The sequence below is a fragment of the Ostrea edulis genome, chromosome 1, assembly GCF_947568905.1.
Source record: "Ostrea edulis chromosome 1, xbOstEdul1.1, whole genome shotgun sequence".
NCBI lineage: Eukaryota > Metazoa > Mollusca > Bivalvia > Ostreida > Ostreidae > Ostrea > Ostrea edulis.
Genome location: NC_079164.1, coordinates 4,406,593 through 4,428,500, shown reverse-complemented (window position 1 = coordinate 4,428,500; position 21,908 = coordinate 4,406,593). Strand labels below are relative to the sequence as shown.

Sequence of the window (21,908 nt, the reverse complement as noted above, 5' to 3'; positions counted from 1 at the left end):
TCCCAAGTAGTAAAATTTATCCATTTTCTTGCATGAAATGTTTGTCTGTATTTATGGCATGTCAAACGTTGCAATATTTGATCTTTTCCATTTGTATTCTATATTTTCCATTTGCATTGTATAATTTTTCATTTGCATTGTATAATTTCCACTTGTATTGTATAATTTTCCATTTGTATTCTATATTTTCCATTTGTATTCTATAATTTTCCATTTGTATTCTATATTTTCCATTTGCAGTGTATAATTTTTCATTTGTATTGTATCCACGGAATGTTTATTTTGATTTGTTACGAAGGATTTCATTAGTTAACATCACTAATGTACTACATATGTAGACCTGCTTAGCACACAGGGCCGTAGCAATGACGGTTCTTTATCGTGCCAACGCCTGTGCAACGATACGGAATATCTGTTTTAAGGTCATTACGGAAAGACCCGTGATTCTCACTTCTAAATGCCGAGTGTTTGGCAAAGGAGCAATCACTGTCTTTGTTTATGTCTTAGGTTTGATGCGGCATTGACAGTAACGGTTCTCGAACTCACGACCTCTCTCCCACAAACCAAGCGATATACTGAGCTACCGCGACCAGGTCCTTGGAGGACTAGTTATTTTTAAAAATACATAGCAAGCTCTAGTAATGGCGAATCCCCCCGATCATTTAAAAAAAAAAAATAGAACTGTCCAGAAAATAATGCACATTTTTATTTAGTCAGAATTCAGTAGATTCGGGGGACTTAATTCGGCCCAATTGTTAACATCGAATTTGTTCAATGGATTAATCTTAAGTTATCGTTTATCGAATTTGGTAATGCAAGAGATGTTGAAGAGGTAAAGTTCAGGAGCCACGTTTTGCAGGAATATACCGTATTTGCTAAGTGGAATGGCGTAACCCCCCCATTAATTGATCGCTTTTATGAGTCTAATGTGATCAGCATATTCAGACTAGTCTCCTATTTAACCACTGGCTGATCTAGATAATTCTGAACGAAAGGATGCAGTAAACTGCTGGATGTCTGGGGACTGTCTTAAGATCCCTAGTGAGTCCAGTGCAAAGCCTTGGTGGAGGGGGCAGGGGTGCAGAGGGGCGGGGGGCGAAGTCAGTGGCGGATATAAGGGGGCGCAACTAGCCGCCCCCCCCCCTCAATTTTTTTTCAAATTTAAGGTAAATCTTGGTGTCTTGTTTAGAAAAATGCATTAAACGATAAAAGAAGCAATAATTTCTTCCATTCCCGGAGAAATAAATGACAAAATCTTTTGATTTCTTGAATTACTTTATTGAGAGAACTTAATTTTTCCAGAAATCCTAAAAATTTGCGTCACATTTTACTAATTTCCTTTTTTTAAAAATGACATATTTCAAGCCCTATAAAATCTGTAAATTCCAGGAGCTTCCGGGGCTTTGCCCCCTGAACCCCTATCAGGGCTTCGCCCTGGACCCACTGGGGCCGCCTCAAGGCGGCCCCAGACCCCCTGCCTCATAAAGTGGAGCCCCCGTAACCGCAAGTCCTGGATCCGCCCCTGGAAGTCCCCTGGAACAAGTGCATTCTGACAAAATAAAACGTACATGCATGCTTTTATTGACATCTATAAACAAAATATTATATTTGTAAAGGGAGGGGGGGGGGGGTCTCCCGGCGCAAGATTCCTCATTGCTAGTTACATGTATGTTCAACTAGTCCTTATATGGAACCGATCGCGGTAGTTCAGTGATATACCCTTTGGTTCGTAACCGTGAAGTCGCATGTTCGAGTTCTACTCGTGTCATTGCTGCATCAAACCTTAGACGTAAATAGAGCTAATACTTTCCCATACGCAATGATATCTAAAAGTGAGAATCACGGATCTTTCAGATAATTGTGACCTTAAAAGCAGACATCCTGTGTTGCGACAGGCGTTGATACGTTAAAGAACCCCCACTGCTACGCCACCGTGTCCGTACATGTAGCATAGTAAGTCTATTTGTGGCACGTCACCTACAGCTGGTGACGGCTAAATATAAGTGGGACTTAAACTAATGAAACCCTTCGTAACAAATCAAAATAAACAATCCCTCACATGCAATACAAATGAAAGATTTTGCAATGCAAATGGAAATTATACAATGCAAACGCGAAAAAATTATATAATACAAATGGAAAATATAGAATACAAATGGAAAATTATAGAATACAAATGGAAAATATAGAATACAAATGGAAAAATATAGAATACAAATGGAAATTATACAATGCAAATGAAAAATTATACAATGCAAATGAAAAATATAGAATACAAATGGAAAATTATGCAATATAAATGGAAAAGATAAAATATTGCAACGTTTGACATGCCATATGTATTATAGTTCAATTCTGTGTAGAACTTAAAATGTTATAAGATTTGAGCTATAAATCTTTGTCATAATATCAAGGTCCATAGTCATTACCTCAGGTGGCATAGTGTTTCACACATTTCGCGTTTTCTTTTGAAAATGAAAAATATTGAATTTATTATTGTAAGAAATCATTTAAAGTTTTAAAATTTGTTAGTGGTTTAAGGTTTAAAGCTACTGTAATTTTGTTTGGTCTAATCATCATTACCTTTGATTGTTTATAACCCTGTTATTTGATCTCTATTTTAGATCAACAGGTAGTGGAACGGCAGATGTACAGAACACAACAGAAACAGCACCGACAGAATCGACACCAGCAGAATCGACACCGTTCAACAGCAGGTCAGTATTGCTATTTATCAGAATCACAGTTCAATGACAGGTCACGCGGTTGAGTTAAGGCTTTCCCCATAAAATTTTTAATACAGTGTTGTACATAAATATATTTTACCGCACTGACATATTGCACGACGTCACAATGAAAAATACGTCATGACGAAGGTCATGACGTACATATCTACAGTCCTTTTGTGGTTGGAAATGTCAAAATATTGTTTCGTTATTTACCATCGCTGTCAAACGGTAAACTGCAATCGCGTAAATGTTTCTGTCAAATGGGTTATATTAATTCTCTTTGATATTGAAAAAGTTTCAATTTCTTCTTTATATAGCATACATGCTAAAGTAATATCCATATTATACTGTGATCTTGATATCGCCCCTAATCTACTTGTCACAGTAATCATTTTCAGCGCACTACAGACAATATGGCATTATAGTTTTCATTTTTAGGGTTGTGTTAATTACCTTTGGTGTTATTGTACCGCTAATAAGTCGTGAAGTACAATGCAACAGTATAGTTTTGATTTTCAGTGCTATGTAATTGTACCGCTGATAAGTCGTGAAGTACAATGTAACATTATAGTTTTGTTTTTCAGTGCTATGTAATTGTACCGCTAATAAGTCGTGAAGTACAATGTAACAGTATAGTTTTGATTTTCAGTGCTATGTAATTGTACCGCTAATAAGTCGTGAAGTACAATGTAACAGTATAGTTTTGTTTTTCAGTGCTATGTAATTGTACCGCTAATAAGTCGTGAAGTACAATGTAACATTATAGTTTTGTTTTTCAGTGCTATGTAATTGTACCGCTAATAAGTCGTGAAGTACAATGTAACAGTATAGTTTTGATTTTCAGTGCTATGTAATTGTACCGCTAATAAGTCGTGAAGTACAATGTAACATTATAGTTTTGATTTTCAGTGCTATGTAATTGTACCGCTAATAAGTCGTGAAGTAGAATGTAACATTGTAGTTTTGAATTTCAGTGCTATGTAATTGTACCGCTAATAAGTCGTGAAGTACAATGTAACATTATAGTTTTGATTTTCAGTGCTATGTAATTGTACCGCTAATAAGTCGTGAAGTACAATGTAACATTATAGTTTTGATTTTCAGTGCTATGTAATTGTACCGCTAATAAGTCGTGAAGTACAATGTAACAGTATAGTTTTGATTTTCAGTGCTATGTAATTGTACCGCTAATAAGTCGTGAAGTACAATGTAACATTATAGTTTTATTTTTCAGTGCTATGTAATTGTACCACTAATAAGTCGTGAAGTACAATGTAACATTATAGTTTTGATTTTCAGTGCTATAGGAATTGCTCTTGGTGCAATCGTGCCGCTTATCCTGCTGGTTGTTGTTCCAGGAATTCTTCTGTTCAAGAAAAGACGTCGGAGAGAAAGTATGACATTTTTGTTATATTGTCATAGTGGGTCCAAAGTTATTATAGTGACTATTGTCTTCATCGTTTGAAAGACTTCTTTAAGTTTGCTGTTACAGTATAAAAACTGAATGCATATTTAGGAAAAGCAGAAAAAGATGTACCAAAATTGTGAATTTCGCAACCCCAGGGTTTTGGCTCTAGGACGGGTCCAAATTAGTCATATTGCATTAATGTTACAATATTATATTATATTTTGTAAAGTCTTTCATCAGTATGGGCACATTCAGGGGCAGTTAAATTTCAAGCACACATTTTTAGTTGATACGCGAGCTACTCCTTGGCATCGGGCCCGTCCTGCGGATTGTCCTCTTCACTTCCATCCTCATACGCAACTGAGTATAGTTTAACTGATAGTGTATGTTAATGGATTTGTTAGATAAAACCATTGACGACACGTGCACATAAAATTATTCTTGTCAATGGAACACACACATTGTGAAAGAATGTGAAAACATTTCAAAATCAGGCATCGACAGCAAGTCTGGAACTGAATACAGTTGGGGGTAAGATGTGACTGTGGATATGAAAGCAGACACTGCAAATATTTCATGGAGTTTAAGATTTGTTAACATGGTTAATAAAGTTAGGTATGATAAATTAGCCAAACAATAATGGTGAAGGACTTGTGAAATGTATCGAAATCATAATATTTTTAATCGCGTATGAATATAAGGAACTGGAGGGGTAGTAGAATAAGGACTTCGTTTTACTTGATATATTGCATTTAACTTTCAGTGAAAATAAACGATATGGCGATTCTTAAACTAGTATTCTAACAGAACTATGTCGAAAATATATCTGAAATGAACAGATGAATTAACGAATTTTATATTTGCTTTGTGTAAATAGATAAACAACAAACAAGTTAACGTCGTTTACATCTAGCGTGGTACATTTATGTGGAAATACACCATGTAAACAAAACTAAGGATGAGTCGGTCAAGATATTTGAAGACTTAAGGAAATAACTTGTATCAATATCTGCTTCAAATTGTGTCCGGGCTGTTACTGTTTTATCTTTTGCAGTAGGAGTTTAATATTTGACATATATGTACCAATAAGCGATAATAACATGCAGATGTGGTAGGTACCATGGATAGTGACCTTTGATCTTGAACTTTATTTTCTGTTCACACAATTTTTGAAGCTTTTTTGGGTAAATTCCTCAAGTCATTGTGCATTTTGTTTGACCATACTTTAAAGATTAAGAAAATTGAAGAGGATGGTGCTGTATATACTGTAGTATATATAGGGGAGGGGATAAAATCTGGCTGGACCGGGAATCGAACCCGGGACCCCTGCATTACTAGTCAGGTGCTCTAACCACTGAGCTATCCAGGCCGATATCCACAGTCCGTATAGCCCTAATTACGGTCCATATAATTACTACCATACCCTCCCTTGTTGGAAACCGTAGACGAGTTGACTGAGGCCCTTGCCTTTGATGTTTTATACTGTTATCAAGTATTAGAATTTATCTTAGATAAGCAAAACAGGAAAAGTATTACAGATTTCATAGCCCTTGGGACTAGAGATACTTTTAATAATACTCAGGCAACCAGTAAAACCTATGGGGCTCTTACCTACTTATTGAAATCAAATAGATTTGATGATAATATTGAAGATATTGCTGGGTGGTTTAGTTCTGAGCACTGAGTGGTAGTGTTGATACAAAACATTTCCAAATTCTTGTCAGCATGTTGGGCTTCAGCCATTTCCTTTTCACTATATACTGTGGAGTCATTTGAATTTGCGCACCCCAATTTCCATGGATCTTTTTATATGTCATTAGTAAGAGTGCATAATTTCGTTTCTGGGAATAGAAACATATAAATTGTGTATTTTATTGTGGTTTGAAATTCGCATGGTAGAGGTAGCAACAAAATCTAGGAGATCTAATGATTCCATTGCAAGATAATGATATTTCTACAATCGGATGACATTCCTCAATGTTTTGCCTTGGACTAGAATGATGCTCTGTCATTGGACAAAATGTGTCATCTGGGGTCGTATGCATAAAAATTCTCAAGTCCTTATATAAGCATATACTTAAGTATGAATGTCCTGCTTAGCAGGTTGAAATTGTACTTAGCATATTGCTTAGCAGGTTGCATATTACTTTTCGTAGAGGTACCAACAAAATCTAAAGTATTTGGCCCCCTAAGAGATCTAATGATTCTACAGCAAGATAATAAAATGTCTACAGAATGACTTTTACTGTAGGTGTGGTCAAGCCTTCATGTTGTAACATCGTATCACCAGTGGACATTCTAGATGTCAGACTGACACGCCTTATTGTTTTGCCCCAGACTGTTACTGTAATGACAATATGTTATTGGACAGTGTGTGAAACTAACTTTTTAATCCTGTAGACATTCGGTCCACAATCATTATATTTCCTGTAGACCACAACAATTCCTATAAACCAAAATAAAAACACAAAAATTAGCACATGAAAACTAATTGCTGGAGATACAAGATATACCGTGGAACACCTTATATTACAAACATTAATTCATCAGCATTCTAAAAGATCAGTTAAAGCTTACAAGATTTTGTTTTAGGAAAGTTTGCACTCGGTGGGTCCCACATCTTACAGAAGAGATCTCTTTGGGATCCGGATTATAATAGGTCCTCAGTACCCCTTGCTTGTTGTAAGATGCAACTAAATGGGGTATTCTTTCGGACGAGACTGCAAAAACCTAGGCCCCGTGTCACAGCAGGTGTGGCGCCCGATAAAGATCCCTCCCTGCTGAAAGGCCGTAAGCACTGAGCATATATAGTCCTAAATTTTGCAGCCCTTCACCGACACTCCGTATGAGTGAAATATTTTCAAGAGATACGACAAACAATATTCAACCAATCAATCAGTCAACCAATCAATCAATCATGAATAACTTCTTGAATACTGTAGACATGTTTAATTCCACAGTTATGCTTTTTTTGGTTTATTCCATATACACAAGTTTAACTGTACTAGGTAAGAAATTCTCTTGAGTTGCGTGTAGCTTACATGACAAAACTTATAGCTTAATACAAGCTTCAAATCTGCAGATATATTTATATAGTTTATCGAACTCAAAATAGCTGTTGATTAACTTTGGTAGACATCAGTAATATTCGGAAATCGGACATATTCAGCATATTGCGATGCTGTCTCCCCGGCTGATGGTGTTCCATTTTCACATGAAACTGACAACGCTCTGTAGTAGATGTTGGGGAAGTTTGAAACGCAGACAAGACTGAGATGATTGTTTCTATCTGTACACAGGATTCATGTTTATTGGAATGTGATATTTATTTCCCGGAGAGGAAAATAACGAAAATCTTTCTGGATATAATGAAGCTTTGTTATAACAAATTGTTTTTCGCTGGCCCAGGAGTTTTACTATAACAGTTACCATATTTCATTATAATATATGTTAGAAAAGGAATTAATTTGAAATCATGTTTTAAAACCCGAAAACTTTCATACAATTCAATTTCACTTTATTTCTAACAGGTACAAGTCAGAGAGAGACAGCAGTGGAGAGGGGTGAAGGTGACGCCTTAATGAATACTGAAACAAAATGTCTGGCGGAAAATGAACAGAACCAACAACTAATAGAAAAAAGGTAATTCTAGTGTTTATGTGTCCCATCCCCAATGCTCCTCCTCTCTCTGCTCATTAGGATATATGTTTTCTGAATTTGTACCATTTCTTATGAATCACTAGTCTAGAGTGGAAAACTTGAGCTCTTTGAGAAAAAATCCAGAGAAGTCCAGTTCTACAGCTACAGAATCAAGAGAAGCAAAAGGGACAAAAAGCACAATAGTTTACATATCAACAGTAAATGTTACAGAATATGAAATTAGGTGTGATTGAAATTGACAAAATGTTGTCATTCAAAATAAACATTCACCCTTGGGACTAAGTTGAGACTACAAAAGAAAAAAATGGGCTCAAATAGATTAACTAATTAATCTTGTTTAATAATCTTTATTTTTAAATTCGGACTTGCATAATCAACAAAGAACATTAACTATATATACTAGCTATTTACCGACATACATAGATGTTTGCGCTAGGAGGTCTTTTTAAGCATGATTTTCTTTAATCATTGGTTGAGGCGTCTGTATTTTACTCACTGCAGATGAGGGAACATCCACAGAAGATAAGGAATCGTCACCGCTCCTGGCAGAGAATAAAAACGAAAACCAGAGTGAAGGTCAGCTCAAAGGTAAGATTAGCATTTCTAATCTGTCATCCTTCTGTCCGTACCTCTGCACTTTCACATTTTCTTATCCAGTAGCTTTATTTAGCTCACCTGAGGTGAAAGGTCATGTGAGCTTTTCTGATCACCTGTTGTCCGTCGTCTGTCTGTCCTTCTGTCCGTCTGTAAACGTTTCACATTTTCGACTTCTTCTCCAGAACCACTTGGCCAATTTAAACCGAAATTGGCAAAAAACGTCCTTGGATTTTCAAATTTATTCAAATGAAGGGTCATGCCCCCTTCAAAGGGGAGATAATCACAAAAATGCCACAAATACGGTGGGGTCAATTAAAAATCTTCTCAAGAACCACTGGTCCAGAGGAGCTGACATTTTACATGAAAACTCCTGACATAGTGCAGATTCAAGTTTGTTAAAATCATGCCCTTCACCCCCCCACCCCCCACCCCCACCCCCAGTGGTAGGATGAGGCCAAAATAGGGGATCAAAGTTTTACATACAAATATATCGGGAAAATTTTCTTCTCAAGAACCACTAGGTTAGGAAATTACAAATTTACATGAAAGTTTCCTGACATAGTGGAGATTCAAGTTTGTTAAAATCATGGCCCCTAGGGGTAGGTTGGGGCCACAATAGGGATCAAAGTTTTACATGCGAAGATGTAGAGAAAATCTTCAGATGTGGGCCAAGGTGACTCGGGCAAGTAATGTGGCCATGGGCCTCTTGTTTAACATATATAATTTTAACATGTAACAGTTATGTAAAAGTGTACCTATGAAAAATAATGTATATTTATACAGAGAATTTCATGAAGAATGAAAGGATCAGTGTATCTCAAAACTATGATTCACCTCAGAAGAATGAGTCATTCAAAACGCCACCTACTACTCCAGCAGTTCAGACAGAACCTGACAGTAAGTAAATGTAGATTGAAGAAATACAGATATCAATCTGCTTATTGTTGAGCAGTCTGCTGATTAGCTCTCCCACCAGCAAAACCAACAAGGAACCACGTTATATTAGTTTTCTCTCTGTCTATCTGTCTGTCAAAATTAAATGTTGGGACTTTTTCACCATGCTTGGATTTGGAAAGCTGTTTGATTTGTGATTTGCTTAGGTTGGTTTACAGGTGAATTTGAAGTTTTGTCACAGTTGACTTATCTTTTATCAGGTTTATGGGACTTTTCACTGTAATGCAGTTTTCTAGTTTCTCTGTATCGATTTAATTTAGGAAACTGACATTTGAAGTATGGTTATCTAATAAGCTTTTACAGTTTTTCAAAAATCTTCTTCTCAAGAACCGCGCATGGGTAAGAAAAACTAAATGCATGGTGATGGAGAGCAGGAAGGCCTCTACCAAATTTTGTAAATTTCATGAAGCCCAGGGTAAGGGTAATGACCCAAGGGCGGGGCCAAACTTGGTATATAGTGTTTGTGTGTAAAATACTTAAATAACATCTTTTGTGCTGTTGATACTAAATTGAAACTAAATGGATAGAGCAGGTAGTCTTTTACCAAAATTGTAAATTTGATGATCCCCAGAGTAAGGATTCCCACCCCGGAGTGGGGCCAAACTTAGTATATAGTATTTATGTGTAAGTTTGCCGATACTGTATGAAATCTAAATGTATACTTAGGAATAGCAGAAAAGGATGTACAAAAACTGGTGAATTTCAATCAAAACCCAGGGTTATGACTTAAGGATGAGTCCAAATTAGTCAAATGTTTTGATGTTTTAATGTTAATAACCTATTATTTAGTTTTTCATCAGTGTATGCACTTTTGAAGGCAGTGAAGGTTTAAGAACACATCTTGTTTTATACTGTTGCTGAACATTAGAATTTAGCTTAATAGATATTTAGAACAGGAATTTTTTTCTAGATGCCATAGCCCATGGAAGTAGTGATACTTTTTCACTAGTATTCAGGTGACTGATAAGGCCTGTGGGCCTCTTGTTCAGATAAAAGTTTAACTTTTATCATGCTTTGCTCTTCCAATTACAGTGTTTGAATGAATGTGAAAATTTTTGCTATATGACTGCATAATTTATATAGACGAACGTGTTTTGTGCAGTGTGAACTTTACATCTCAACATTGGTCAGTAGACGTGCTTTAACAAAGATGATGTAATCAATGTTTCTGATAATTCACCCACTAGGCGTTGAAACATATGTTTTACTTCTACTTTTCTGATCAAATCTTTTGTTTTGATTTGATTTTATCTTTTACATGTATGAAATGTACTTTGTTAATTGCCGAGTTAATAGGGATAGCAATCAGACAGCATGACTATTGTTTCTGCTGAGAAATTTTGCGTCATACCCGGATGAATCTTCAAGCAGAGTTATTGTCAATTATTATGTTTTCTTTTAGTTTCTTTCTATGTATTCGATGTCATACGATTTTCAATTAAAGCACAGCATCACTATTTTTTTGTTTAACATTACTTTTTTGTTATCTTCAAACTTTCCATATATAATGTAATTCTGTTTACTCAGAAAAATATTTGTTCATTTGTGGATTCGAACCCAGGGCAACATACTTGCTTAAGGAACACACAGTTTTACATACAGATATAATGGGGAATTCTTTAAAAATCTTCTGCTGAAAAATCACTGGACCAGATAGGTCTCTTGTTCTTTTTACTTGGCTGTAGCATGAGTTGTCTTTCCTTTTTATGTTGACTGTAGAATTCATATGAGTTACCTTTTCTTTCTGATGTACATGTTTATATAGAATAAGCAATGCCATTTATTTTTCTATGAAAAATAACTTCACATATATAATTATTTGCTATTGAATTTACACTATTATTTTCAAACACTTGCACATAAATGAGTATGCATTCAATAATTATTTGATAAAAAATATGCCATTAATTTCATTAAAACCTTTTGAAAATTTTACATCAATATCTATAATTCCAATGTTATTTATTACAATTGTTTTGATTAGACAAAAATAAAGGAAAGGGAGAATTTACACATCAATAAATCCAAAAACACTATGAGTATATGCACACCTGAAAACAAATAACATAGTGCTGGGAAACTTTTCAAATATTTTAAATTGATAATACAGGGAGTGAATTGAAACTATAAGAATCAAACATTCTTTTTGATGAATCTATTGGTGTGTAAACCCTGGACTTAACTTAAAAGTGCTTTGCACTTTGATTCATTTTGTGAGTAAAATGTCCAGAGTTTACACATCGATAAATTCTTCTAAAAGAATGTTTAATCCTATAATAGCAGAAGAGTTACCTCATTTATATGAATAAACAAATATGAATTGAAATAAATTTCATGTGGTACCTTTTTATACGCCCGTCTTTAGATGGGACATATTATGGTACAGCGATGTCTGTATGTCCGTCCGTCCGTTCAGGGTTTTCTCATTATAATTTCATTTCCCTTTCACATATCATGCTGAAACTTGCTGTGTAGCTTCTTTGTGGGTCACTCTAGATCATACTGCAATTTTGATCCATCTCGACCTTTTTTCCAGGAGTTTTGCCCCTTTATTTAGAAATAATTATTATATGGAGGGTATATAATTTGTCCACCCTACTCCTCCCACAGTTTTCAAGTGAGAGCCTTCTTATTTTGTGGAGTGTTTGTATGGGTATTGAAGATGTGCATGTGGGATGGATTTTGATTTTCTACAATTTTTGAGAAAATTACAGGTTGTTGAACTTGGTCTATTTGGAAATTAATATTCTATGGAAGATACATAATTTGTCCGCCCAACTCCTCTCACAGTTTTCAAGTGAGGACCATCTTATTTTGTGGAATGTTTGTATGGGTATTGAAGATGTCCATCTGTGGAAGGATTTTGATTTTCTTCCATTTTTGAAAAAAACTACAGGTTGTTGAACTTGGTCCGTTTTGAGGAAATCTAGATTTTTAAGTTAAGACCCTTTGCTCATATGAAAGTTTGTCACAGCCTCATGATGGCTGATAATACCTGAAGCAAAGTTATACAAATTATAGCACAAGAAAAACAGCCTATGTAAGCATTTCACGGGCGTATTATGTACCGTTTGCGGTACTCTTGTTAATGGATGTGGTGGGGCCTGAGACACTATTGTTTAATTTTTGTTGGCCTAAAATTTAAGAACTACCAAATTGATTTTATTCACAATGATTAGTTATTCTTATTTTTGATGATTATATATATTAAACTGTTGACATAAGACTAGTCACGCATAATACTAGTATCATGCACATAACGTAGATTTTGGCTGGTAGAAGATATTTATCGCTAGACTTACAGAATGCTTGTTGACTCTGTTTGATTCTATTCTAGTTTTGTTTAGTTACATAAAGAGAAGTAATGTTTCCTGAAAACATACACTGAGCTTTAATTCATAGAATGTATTTAATTTCACAGCTGACATAGGGAGGACAGAAAACAAGGATGACAAGAAAACCGGGAAGAAAGAAGTGGACGGATCCCATGGAGGACATGACTCCTCAGAAGAGGTGTCACCCGGTGGTTAGTAATTGATGGATTTTCTAAAAATAATGATCGCCATGTTTTTATGCCAATTGACTCTTTATATAGAAGTTGAATTAATCACTCTTGAGGACATTCAATATTTGATTCATAATTTTAATGAACATTTTCTATTTCAAAGTAGGTGCAGAGAAAAAGAAAGAGGAAGGATCCATTGAAAAAGGCCATTCTCCAGATGTAATGTCGCCTGATAACGGCAAGGAAGACGATTCACATTCGTCTCCTGTCAATGATAAAAATAGTGACAATGGAAAACAAAAAACGAAGGTTACTGAGGAGGACCAAAGTGAGGAAAAAGGTAACGAGGACCAGGATGTAAAAAAGCATGTTACTGATAAATCATCGAACCTATCTGTCAAAGATGAATTAAATAATGAGAATAATGAAATAAAGAGTGGCTGTATAATGCATGTTGATGGTAGTTCTGGAGAACAAAATTCAGAGCAGGAGGATGTCTCAGTAGATACTACCCAGAATAGTGATAATCAGAATGATGAGGGAAGTGGAACTTCTGATAATACAGCAATAAAGCATGTGAATGAACAAGAACATCAAAGTAAAACAATTGATATGAATTTGAACAGCTCAGCAGGTTCAGGTGGTGGTAAGGATGGTAAGTCCAATACTCACAGATCAACTGGTGAAAAAAGTTATAAATTATTTAATCATTAAAAATAAGAAGGTCATTATATTTATCAAGTGTTATGAATCAGAATAAAGTTAGCGTATGTGACCATTAAAAATAACAGCAGATGTCAAATACAGTAACTGCATTTTTCCAAATATTAGGAATTTGGAACACAATGTACATTTCAATAACAAGTATGTGTCTGGTCATATATTAGTGTACATTTAATGAGCAAGACTAGCACAAAATCTTTTACATATATTAACTGCTAATATATGTTTGTTTACTTTAACTCGACACAAAAGACTATGATATTGCAATTATTGCTTTTGAGATTAGAAAGGGATGTGTAATGTCAATGAATTAAAGTTTGTTAGGTCACCTGAGTTACTCTTACCCCTTTCAATCATGAAGGCAGGTCTTCTATTGAAAGAGAATGGTAGCTTATGGCCTTACAGTGTGTTTCATGAATGAACCAAGGTCATATGTCAGAGTTTGAGGTCACTAAGTGAAAAACGATAGAAATATTTGTATTGATGATAGCTTTTAGGAAAGGTGGCCATGTGATATCTGAGTAATGTTGGAGGGATTTAGAATTGATCTTCACATGGATTGTGTTCGGGGATTCTGTTATACATATTATATGTAGAGAAGAATTGAGTTTGAAAATGGCAGTTATGTCAGTTAATTTGATGGGCAGTGTGAAAAGTGGAATTTTAAAAAGTTGGTCATGTGGTATGTCAGGGATGCCATTGATGAACAAAAGTTTGAATTTGTTATTTCCAGGAATGTATGATGTCACGGCTCTAAAACATTAAGAAACTTACAGTGGTATTTTAATTTGGACACAAAAGAACAAACTATGACAGACAGATTTCAGAGTCTGAATAATGCCCACTTTCACTATTAACGTGCAAAACTTAATTAGATTGTTTTGTTTTGTTATATTGATTCAGGTGACTGTTTAGGACCACTGGGTTCATGTTAAAAAAGCTCAAGATTCTGCTCTAGCTAATAGGCAAAATAAATGTATAGTTAGAAAAGCAAGGGAGTCTCATATCATGACTGATGTGTTTTATACTAAGGGCTATTCCAGAAATAAATACATGGGGGAGTCGGGAGGCACCTTTTTTATATACCAAGCACCCATAAAAAAAAAATAAAAAATTACCCCATGACCCATCAAATTAATAAACTCATTTGACAATGACCCATCTAATGAAAAAAAAAAACTAACCAGACCCACCACAAAAATATTTTTAAAAATGAAAACGGTACAAATCTCGCGAGGTTTTCGGGACAAACATTCTAGTCAATGACGCGGTAATGCCTGTGCGACATTGTACAGTAGTTCTGAAGAAACGATGTCACATCAACAATCAAAGGCATCTATGGCGGGAATGTTGGAAAGCTTGGGAGTCCAAACGATGCTATTATCATGAAATGGGTATGGATATGTTTTTCCACGAATCGTTCGTCTTCTAATGGAGCCCGCGCCCGGAGGCCTCTATATCACCATCACACCGACTGATAAATATAACGCATTGGTACCCTCGTATAAATCAACTAAGGTTTGCCTATTTTTATTAGAAAACGGAATGCCTATTGGTTTCAAAATATTCCCGAAATCGATGCACTGTAAACTGTAATAATCTACAGAACAGAGTTCGCCGCCATCACGTCCAAAGGGACCCAACTAAACGCGCCTCTAATTTGAAGAGTGCCATAATGGAAAGTTATACGCTGCAAAGAGCGACAACTCGAATAGTTGTATGTTACTTCCGATTTCGAAAGCAGCATTTCGAAAGCACGTTTTCAATTTTCCCTCCGACGTTTTGTAACCAACACGACAAGAGCGACAATAAAAATATTCTGAAAACTCAACACCCACGTGGCACAAAATAAAACAATAGAAACTACCCACTACCCATAATAAAAAAATTTTTAACAGTCCAACCACGGACCAATTAAAATATAAAAAAAATACGACCACCCACACAAAAAAATATCATTTGCCGCCCGATCCCCCCCCATTTGATCATTTCTGGAACAGCCCTAAATGAATTATACATGTATATACAGGTGACTCGAGATAACTCGAAGTTCGAGCGACCTTGATAAAACTTCGAGAAATCGAGAGTCACCTGTATATACAAACATGAATAATTCATTTTACCAACAAGATCATATCGTTTTGACATGTTTTCCTTCATATTTGTCAGGTAGTTAATTTAATATAAAAATAAAGAACCTTATTTTGCATTTAATAAAAAGATTTCAAAGTTTATATATTTATTTGCTCTTTAATCATGCTAAAATAAGCATACACAACCGAGTTCCGATAAAGTTTTACTATAGCTAACTAAACAGAGCTCAATGTTTATATGTCGCTTTACACAAAGCAAACATTCTAACGAATGAGTAAAACGAAGCTTCAGAGTAACTTTACACAAAGAACAATCTCCAGAAATTTAACAGTCTGTAGATCTCCACATTAATGTATAAAACTTACTCTCTTTTTGTCAAGTCAAAACAAATTATAGATTTTATTCATAGCCAGATTATATATAATTCTAATCATCACAAGACTCCAGTGTAAGGTGTAAACTGACCAATTAGCCAATTATATACTCAAATGTGTCACCTCCACCAAGAAGCACAGGAGATGTTTCACCTATGTAAACACCTAATTACCATAGCCACAGTATCCTCCAGCATTTCACAAAATCCAGGTAGGGTTGGAGGGGGAAATTATTACATGCTTGGGTAATGGTGGGTATACACTACCAACACTCTGAGAGATCGAGAGTGAAAAACAATGAAATATGTTTTATGGGACCCAACTTCACTTGGAGAGATCGAGAACTTCGAGAGATCAAACGTTTGAGAGATCCATAGTAAATTTGCTTTGTTATATAGAGAACAAAATTGGGATGTGATTTTTAGCTTCTTTGTGTAGCTGCTAGTGAGGATATTTAGTTCAATGATTATATTTGTATTTTAGAAAGTGGAGAAGATACATACCCCCAAAAAGACGCTGTAGGAATATTTGTCGACTCCTTGGAATCTATAACTAAGGAAGATGATGGTAATTATTATTGTAAAGTATGAAAAGTTAAAGAAAAATTCTTGAAAAAACTTTATTCCTCTATTAAAGTTTTGTATTTCTTCAGTTAGAATGAAAATTGCTGTGATGATAATTGAAAGTTTTTTATAACTTGTATTTATTGTGCATATATAGTTATGTCTCCCCCCTGACGTCTCAATTGGAGTGAAATATTCTCGAGTGGGACGTTGAACAATATACAATCAGGGGTCAACATTAACGTTTGTCCGCTTGTCCGGTACCAGTGGAAAAAACATTTCGGACAAGTGACTATTGATGGGCACTTGTCCGATTGGACAAGTGCTTTTTTATGTAAGGAAGTCTCCAAACAATTTGGTGAAAAGTTTATCGGTAGTTCAGAGTTGGAAGTAATGCATGAAAAATGAACTTCGATCCCGATATCAATCGCTATGTAAACTAGCTGAGTCACACTCGATCGGGATCGGTGTTCACTTATTGCCTACTACTTTCAATCATCCATGGATCATATGAAGTCATTGATTCAAGACAGGAAGTCTAGATGAAATTTTATTTTATGTGTTTGTTGTTTTTATAAGAGAATAAGAACAGTTTTCAAGTTGACAATAATATGTTTTACGGCGTGACCGTGTTTGAGGGCGAATCAAACAAATTTTGGCATTAGTATCTATATCCAAAACAGAACAAAAACAACCCGAAGTTAGCACGAGAACGGAACTGTATCAAAGCATCCTAATTTTGGATATTTGATCCGCCTATATATTGAACACGGGAAATATAATGCAATTGATGTAAACAGTACATTGTGACGTCATATTCAGCGTCGTTATTTAGCAAATTTACAAACATAGCGTTTGAATCACAACAACAAACATGGCGTTAATCGAGGAGTGATTTTATATGATTAAGAAAATAAGATTTACATGCTTTTACGAATTTTATGTAACATCTCAGAACAATGTGAACTAGGGTAGACGAGATTCAAAATGGAGAAATACATGTCCACGTGCTAATATTCGAATGGACGCCATTAGTACCAAAATTTTCAAGTTCCATAGGTATGGTATAGTTTTTCATTATTTTCCTATATTTTCCTTTTAAACATATATATACGTGTTACCTATAGGGAGAGCTCCACTCTCACGGCCCTTTGGGCCGTGAGAGGGCTTTGCCCTCTATAAGATCATTTTTGAATTTTTTTTTCGGACAAGTGAAGTTGAAGTTCGGACAAGTAAATATCTTTGTCCCTTGTCTGAATGGACAAGTAGGAATAAAAAGTTAATGTTGAGCCCTGACAATCAATCAATCTCCCAGGGGGGGGGGCATATTGTTTTTATATACCCGTCTATAGATGGGACGTATTATGGTACAGCGATGTCTGTATGGCCGTCTGCCTGTCCATCTTACCGTCTGTCTGTTTGGGGTTTTCTGTTTCTAATTTCATTTCCCTTTCACATATCAAGATGAAACTTGCTATGTACATGTAGCTTCTCTGTGGATCATTCTAGATCTTGTTGCAGTTTTGATCCATTTCGAACTCTGGAGTTTTTCCTCTTTATTTGAAAATTATTGATTATTTGGAAGTTTTGTAATTTGTCTGGCTAACTCCTCCCACAATTTTCAAGTGAGGACCATCTTGTTTTACAGTGTTTGTATGGGTATTGAAGATGTGCATGTGGCAAGGATTTTCGATTTTCTTTAATTTTGAAGAAAATTACAGATTGTTGAACTTAGTCCATGTTTAGGAAATATTCATATTATTCAACGAAAGTAAGCCACAGCCTGATGATGGCTGATACTACCTGTAGCAAAGTTCTACAGATTATGGCTTAAGAAGAACACCCTATGTAAGCATTTGTACCCGTGTATTATGTACTGTTTGTGGTAAGCCTGTACTTTCTGTTTGTTCATCTGTCTGTCTCAAAATCTAGTGAACACTTCTCGTATATGTCTTATCGGAGAGACTTTAAACTTGGTACAATGCTTCATTGTCATTTGCAGATGTGCATGTTGTTGGGACAGAAGGATCCAATTATTTTTCTAAAAGTTATAGTGGATTTAATAGGGGTGGAGGATGTTAAAATAACTTTTTTGTGAACACTTCTCCTATATGGCTTATCAGGTAGACTTGAAACTTTGTACAATGCTTCTTTGCTGTTGGTAGATGTGCATATTGTCAGGAGGATCCAATTATTTTTATGTCCTGCCATGAACATGGCCAGGGCATATAGTGTTTGTCATGTCCGTCTTCTGTCCTCACGTCTGTCTCTTAGTCACACTTTGCATTTAGCTCTGTGTTTATCTCAGTTTCAAAGAAACTATTCAAGATATTTTCATCAAACCTTACATGCTGGTACATATTGTTATCATATATTCAACTTCATCAGTATTTTTTTTTTACCTTGACCTATCCTGTGACCTTCACCTCACTTTCCATGTTTGATGTTTAGCTCAGTTTCAAAGCAACTATTGACAATATTTTTATGAAAACTCTTACACTGATACATATTAGTGGTAGCGATTCAACCATGATATTATTTTATGACCTTAACCTTCCCTGTGACCTTGACCTCACTATTTCCTATTTTGTTGTTTAGCTCAGTTTCAAAGCAATTATTGAAGAATTGTTTTGTCCCTTTCTGAATATGGCCAGGGCATATAGTAGAGGAGCAGATTCACAAGTCAAATGTTAATTGAATTGGTGTTTGTCATCCATGTTTGTAAATAAGGATCAGCATTTCATGCAAGTATATTTTTATGTCCCCTTCAAAGAAGAGGAGCATATTGCTTTGCACCTGTCGGTCGGTCAGTATGTCGGTTGGTCGGTAGACCACATGTTGTCCACTCAATATTTTGAGAACCATTCACTTGATTGTAATGATATTTCATATGTGGGTTGGTTATAGGTAGAAGAGGTCCCCTATTGTTTTTTAGGTCAAAAGGGCAAAGGTCAATCTACTCTGGACATAGGAAGACATTGTCCGCTCAATATCTTGAGAACCCTTTGCTTGACAGACATTAAACTTGGTACACTGGTACATCCTAAGGAGTAGATGACCCTAATGATTTTGAGGTCATATGGTCAAAGGTCAAGGGTTAAACTGGACATATGAGTATACTGACCACTCAATGTCTAGTGAACCCTTTGCTTGATAGACATCAATCTGTTTACACTGGTACATCTTAAGAGGAAGATGACCCATATTGATTTTTAGGTCACATGGTCAAAGGTCAAGGGTTAAACTGGACATAGTAATATATTGCCGCCAATATTTTAGAATTAGATGCTTGATTGACACCAAACATGGTACACTTGTCAGCATAAGGAGTAGATGACGCCTAGTGATTTTTAGGTCATATGGTCAATCTACTCTTGATATAGGAAGATATTGTCTGCTCAATATTTTGAATTGGTGATACTACTATCAATTAAATGATGCATGTGTATAACCCGATTCAATTTAGAACCATGGGGGACTTGTATGTTTTACAAACATCTCTTGTATTCTTTTGTTAGAAGTAATTTTGATTATTGATAACCTTTCTATTGATAGCGAGGCAACATTTAACCAATGAAAATTACTATTTATCTTTATAGCAATTTTCTTAAAATTTTGGTAAATTTGAATGATACCAGTATTCAGAATGAAATGAATGGGTGATACTTGATTTAAATAGTTTAAAGATTAAAAAAAATTGAAGAAAGGTGAATTTTTTTTTTACTAGAACACTTCATAATGGAGAGTGTTAGAAAGGTTTTCCTGTTTTATGTGGGATATGACTTGTAAACAACTAAAATTTAAGTATTTTAAGGTAGGTCATTACACTAAAGCTTATACTCTGTATGACACCACGTCACAAGATGGTGATTTAAATGTTTTGTGAAATTATTTGTATCGATCGACTTGTTTGTCTATCATCGTAGCTCAGTACTTGGTTAAAGCATTGGGCTGGTGAACCGCGGATCTAGACTTCAAATCCACCAGAATCTTTTATTCATGTGTAGAAATAAATTTTTAAAAATTATTTTATATCCAAATTTGTATATTTTTCGTCTTTTTGGTATATATACTTATTGTATATATTATCATATCTTTTATAATTAAATCAATTCGTACTGATTTGAGAAATTATGTTTGGGTGTAGTGAGTTACATGTAATAACAATAGACTAGAGTACTTCAAAGGATCTCCTTACATTGTATACATTTGTGATATGACTTGAACTTAACTCAGATTTACCTGTATAAAGGCTGGCACAACTAAAGGTTTAAACTCTGATATAAACACAACAATGTGTAATCCCTATTGTGAAAGTACTGCATTTCTCTTCTAATTCATGATACGATGATTGAAAAAGTGTGCAGCAATTTCCCCTCTCCATTGAAAAGCTACAAAGATTTTTAGATGTAGAAGATATTTTCCCTTCAATCACACCTATGTTCCTTAATCTGCATAGATATCTTTAAAGGAAGAAGGGTTCAGTATTTTGATTTTTTCTCCACAAAATGAAAAATTCAACCTATTTTCCATTGTGAATGGAACAGCCCAGCAGGCACGCAATGTTGTTTCAACGTTGATATTTGGATGTGACGTCGAACAACCATTTTTCAACGTTGGTTCAACGTTACTATTTCGACGTCAAAATTTCAACGTTGTACTGACGTCGAATCAACGTTTAGAATCAAGTGTTGGAAGGGTTCCAAATAATTATGTTTTTCTTAATTCGTGTTAATTAATCTGTGTATACTCAATAAAGTATAAATTTATCATTTTGAGAGAGGATTTAAAATTAGTCGACAATTCGACGTCTATATGACGTCTAAGTGACGTTGAAAATAAATGATTTTACAAACACGTACATATTTTTATTAAAATTCTTAAAAAAAAAAAAATCAGTATAAGATGTAAAAAAAAACAAAAAAAAAAAAAAACTTTAATATGTTTTTATGTTTTTAAAATAAATATGAATGCATGTTTGGCTACTATTAAAGGGCGGGTAACTCTAATTCCGGTTTATGACAGGAAGTGTACGATTAAAAGCGCGGGCTTTCAGCGAGGTAAACAAAGGAAGACAAAGGACAATAGGAAAAGAAAGAGAATATACGATCTACACGAACTGAGCGGTGCTAGAGGTAAACATTACTAATTGATATAGAAAAATAATGTTAAATTGCAAATAATTAAGTAGATTTTAATGTTTTGATTTAATAGGAATTAATTACATTGAGTGATTGCAACACGGGGATTACAGCGAATGCATGTTATATTGTTATGCTAATCGCAGTTATGTATTATATA

General features: G+C 35.0%; 1 protein-coding gene across 1 annotated transcript in view; it reads left to right on the top strand.

Moving 5' to 3' along the window:
- LOC125664388 (uncharacterized) overlaps positions 1 to 21,908 on the top strand; it is a 44,063-nt gene that overhangs the window by 13,072 nt on the left and 9,083 nt on the right. The window contains exons 5-12 of the mRNA XM_056151120.1: positions 2,625 to 2,717; positions 4,029 to 4,123; positions 7,668 to 7,777; positions 8,298 to 8,385; positions 9,178 to 9,291; positions 12,770 to 12,874; positions 13,017 to 13,193; positions 16,528 to 16,611. Coding sequence (XP_056007095.1) covers positions 2,625 to 2,717; positions 4,029 to 4,123; positions 7,668 to 7,777; positions 8,298 to 8,385; positions 9,178 to 9,291; positions 12,770 to 12,874; positions 13,017 to 13,193; positions 16,528 to 16,611 — 866 coding nt within the window. The remainder of the gene's footprint in view (positions 1 to 2,624; positions 2,718 to 4,028; positions 4,124 to 7,667; positions 7,778 to 8,297; positions 8,386 to 9,177; positions 9,292 to 12,769; positions 12,875 to 13,016; positions 13,194 to 16,527; positions 16,612 to 21,908) is intronic.